Below are 3,681 nucleotides of genomic sequence, written 5' to 3'. Positions count from 1 at the left end.
TAGTGTAGTTCCATGGATATTTTTAAATTTTTATTCTGTTATGATATATACATCTCTCCCTTTTAATCATATTCAGATATATGTTTCGCTGATGTGAATTGCATTCAGTGTTGTGCTACTATCACCACCATCCATTACCAAAACATTTCCACCATTCCAAATAGAAACCCTGTGCATTTTAAGCCTTGACTTCCCATTCCCTTGCCCCAACCCATCCCCTGGTAAACTATATTCCATATTCTGACTCTATGAGTTTGCTTATTCTAATTTTTTCAAATCAGTGAGGTCATACAATATTTGTCTTTTTGTGTCTGGCTTATTTCACTCAATATGATATCTTCAAGGTTCATCCATGTTGCTGCATGTATCAGGACTTCATTCTTTTTATGACTGAATAATATTCCATTGTATATATACATACCACATTTTCTTCATCCATTCATTGGTTGATGGACACATGGATTGCTTCCACCTTTTGGCAATTGTGAATAATGTCACTATGAACATTGGTGTGCAAATATCTGTTAGAGTCCCTACTTTCAATTCTTTTGGGTATATACTGAATAGTACGATTGCTGGGTCATATGGTAGTTTTATACTTAGCTTTCTGAGGAACCATCAAACTATTTTCTACAGAGATTACACCATTTTGCATGGCCACCAGCAATGAATGAGTGTCTTATTTCTCAGTATCCTCTCCAATGTTTCTTTCCTGTTGTTATTTTAATAGCAGCTATTCTAATGGGTGTGAAATGGTATCTCATTATGGTTTTGATTTGCATTTATGTTATGGCTAATGGTGTTAAGGATCTTTTAATGTGCTTTCTGGCCATATGTGTACTTTCTTTGGAGAGATGTCTATTCAGGGCTTTGACCATTTTTTAATTGGGTTGTTTGTCTTTTTGTTGTTAAGTTGAAGGATTTATTTATATATTCTGAATTTTAAACCTTTATTGGGTATGTGGTTTCCAAATATTTTCTCCTTTTGTGTAGGCTGTCTTTTCTCTTTCATGATAAAGACTTTCGTTGTCCAAGTTTTTATTTTGATGTGGTCCCATTTAGCTATTTGTTCTCTTGTTGCTTGTGTTTTTGGTATAAAGTCTAAGAAACCATTGCCTAACACAAAGTCAGCTGTTGTAACAAAGGTAGCACATTAATGCAAAGCGTCAAAAATGGGGGGGTATGTGGGAAGGCTGTATTTTTTACATGATTTTTCTGTAAACCTAAAACTTCTCTAATTAAAAAAATAAAAACAAACAAATGAAAAAGAAGGATCCTTCAAATTCTAAATCAACCAGTAAAATAAAAACAGAAAGAGATATATCTACTAAGCTAACAAAGGAGGTAAAACGGAATCATGAAAAAGTTCAAATTAATTAATCCAAAAGAAGGCAGAAAAGAAGAAAAAAAGAACAAAAGAACACTTGGACAATAGGAAACAAATAGCAAGATGATAAACCTAAACCTTATGATATCAGTAATCATTAAAGTTATGGAGATGGTTTAAGCATTCCAATTAAAAGGTAGATATGTCAGATTAAATAAAAGAAGCAAGACCCAACTATATGATGTCTACAAGAAACACACTTCAAATTTAAAGACACAAATAGGTTATAATTGAAACATGCAAAATAATATGCCATAATTAAAATATAACTTACTAATCATTGGAAAGCTGAGTAGCTATATTGTATTGGACAAAATAGATTTCAAAGCAAAGACTATTACCAGGGATAAGAAAGGTCATTTCTTAATACCACTGGAGTCAGTTTATCAAAAGGACATAATCCTAAAGTTTTGTGTGTCTGTCTCCCCAAAATCCATATTCTTTAATGCAATATTGTGCAGATAGATTTATTAATCTTTCTGATTAGGGTGTGACCTCTTGACTGACTGTTTCTATGGAGATTTGAGTACATGCCCATTCAGCATGGGTCTTGATTAGCTTACCGGATCCTTTAAAAAGAGCCTCACAGGCCCAGATGCTTGCTGACAGTGATGATTAGAGACACTAAGAGATGCTAGCCAGAGTTTGTTCCAGAGAAGCTATAAGAGACAAACCAGAGACATTTTGTAGGACACCAGTTTGAAATGCAGGAGCTGAAATACAACCCAGGACAAGCAGATGCCAGCCATATGCCTTCCCAGCTGACAGAGGTTTTCTGGATGCCATCAGCCTTTTTTCAGTGAAGGTATCTTCTTGTTGATGCCTTAATTTGGACACTTTTATGGCCTTAGAACTGTATTTGTAACTGAATAAACCCCCTTTATGAAAGCCATACCATTTCTGGTATTGTGCATAACAGCAGCATTAGCAAACTAGAACAGTGTCTAAAAACAGAGCTTCAAAATACATGAAGCAAAAACTGATAGAACTTCAACTGACAAAACCTTAAAGAGAAATAGGCAAAATTAACAATCATAGTTGGAGATTTTAATAGCCCTCCCTCAGTAATTAATAAAAATAAGTAGACAGAACTTCAGTAAGGATATAGAAGACTTTGACAACACTATCAACCAAATTGACCTAATTGATATTTATAGAATATTCCACCCAACAACAGCAGATCCTCAATCCCTGAGAATTGTGATCATCACAGAAATATCTGATCCCTTGATCAGAAATATCTGGAAAGTAGTAATGTTCGTTCATTGTTAACAGAGCCAGGAGCAGTGTCATAGAGGGTTAATCCTTATAAATTGGCTTCTACCCATAAAGATATTTTCTGAAAATCACGGATGGAAGTTAAGGAAAAACCAAAGAAGGAAAATGACATGGACCATTCTGCCGCAGTAGTGATCATGTGAAGCACATAACCTTTTCCCTCAGGGTTCCAATGGAGTTTTTGTACTATATCAGTGCCAAAATTGCCATTGTACAAAAGTGATGAGCAAATCAGCATGCTAAGTGCACTGACTCCACACCAGATAACCACCAGTAGTCTGATCCAGAAGACTTGCTTGCCATGAATTTGGGGCTGCATTTGGTAGGAAAGAATGGTCTGAACAAACAGATATAACAAGCCCAGACCAAAGGTAAGTACAGCTCCACTTACATGTGCAGCAAAAAGGATTGTTTTCTGGAAGTTTGCCACAATAGAACGTCCTAAGCAACTCAGTAATACAAGCACAAAGCCAGCTTTGTTTAATTTGGTGATACAGTTTTCTTCAGGATTCAGAGCTTGAACTTGCTTATAACAAACATAAATGGTAGCAATACATAAAACTGCAGTGACATTTAACATTGCCCCAAGCAAGCATTTTTCTGGAGCTACTGTACCCATGTCACTGATATAAGGCAAAGCTGGGTAAATATGGTGGAGCGTTATTGCAGTAACATATGAAAAGATAAAAGCAGCTGCCATCCAAATTACAAGGGCAGATAGGAGGAAACTGAGGCCTTGCTGAAACTACTACATCTCAAACAGGTTTTCTGAATTGCTTGGTTTCATCTTCCTTACTAAACTTTAAGTTCTGTGAGAGCAGGAACCAACTGTTTTGTTCACCATTTCCAGCTAGTTTATGAGTTTACAAAAGGTCTTCAAATCTGCCCAAACTGGCATCTTTTGTAAGTCCTTGCCTGAGTGACCTGGCCAGTGCATGCTACGGACTCCAGAGCCTGCCCGCAGGATGGAGACAGGCAGAAGACATATTCTTTTGAAGTACATATGCAGCATTTTT

General features: G+C 36.2%; 1 protein-coding gene across 1 annotated transcript; it reads right to left on the bottom strand.

The window, feature by feature from the left end:
- Positions 1 to 2,693: 2,693 nt before the first annotated feature.
- Positions 2,694 to 3,365, bottom strand: LOC119523804 (DNA damage-regulated autophagy modulator protein 2-like). The gene has a single exon (XM_037822606.1). The coding sequence runs from the start codon at positions 3,363 to 3,365 to the stop codon at positions 2,694 to 2,696; it is 672 nt and encodes a 223-aa protein (XP_037678534.1).
- Between the last annotated feature and the right edge of the window lie 316 nt (positions 3,366 to 3,681).

Source organism: Choloepus didactylus, chromosome X (assembly GCF_015220235.1).
Source record: "Choloepus didactylus isolate mChoDid1 chromosome X, mChoDid1.pri, whole genome shotgun sequence".
NCBI lineage: Eukaryota > Metazoa > Chordata > Mammalia > Pilosa > Megalonychidae > Choloepus > Choloepus didactylus.
The sequence above is the reverse complement of the archived record's forward strand: the minus strand, read 5'-3'. Positions and strand labels throughout refer to the sequence as shown.

Excerpts from the sequence above, each read along its gene's own strand:
- LOC119523804 (XM_037822606.1), bottom strand. The coding sequence starts at position 3,365 with ATGGCAGCTGCTTTTATCTTTTCATATGTTACTGCAATAACGCTCCAC.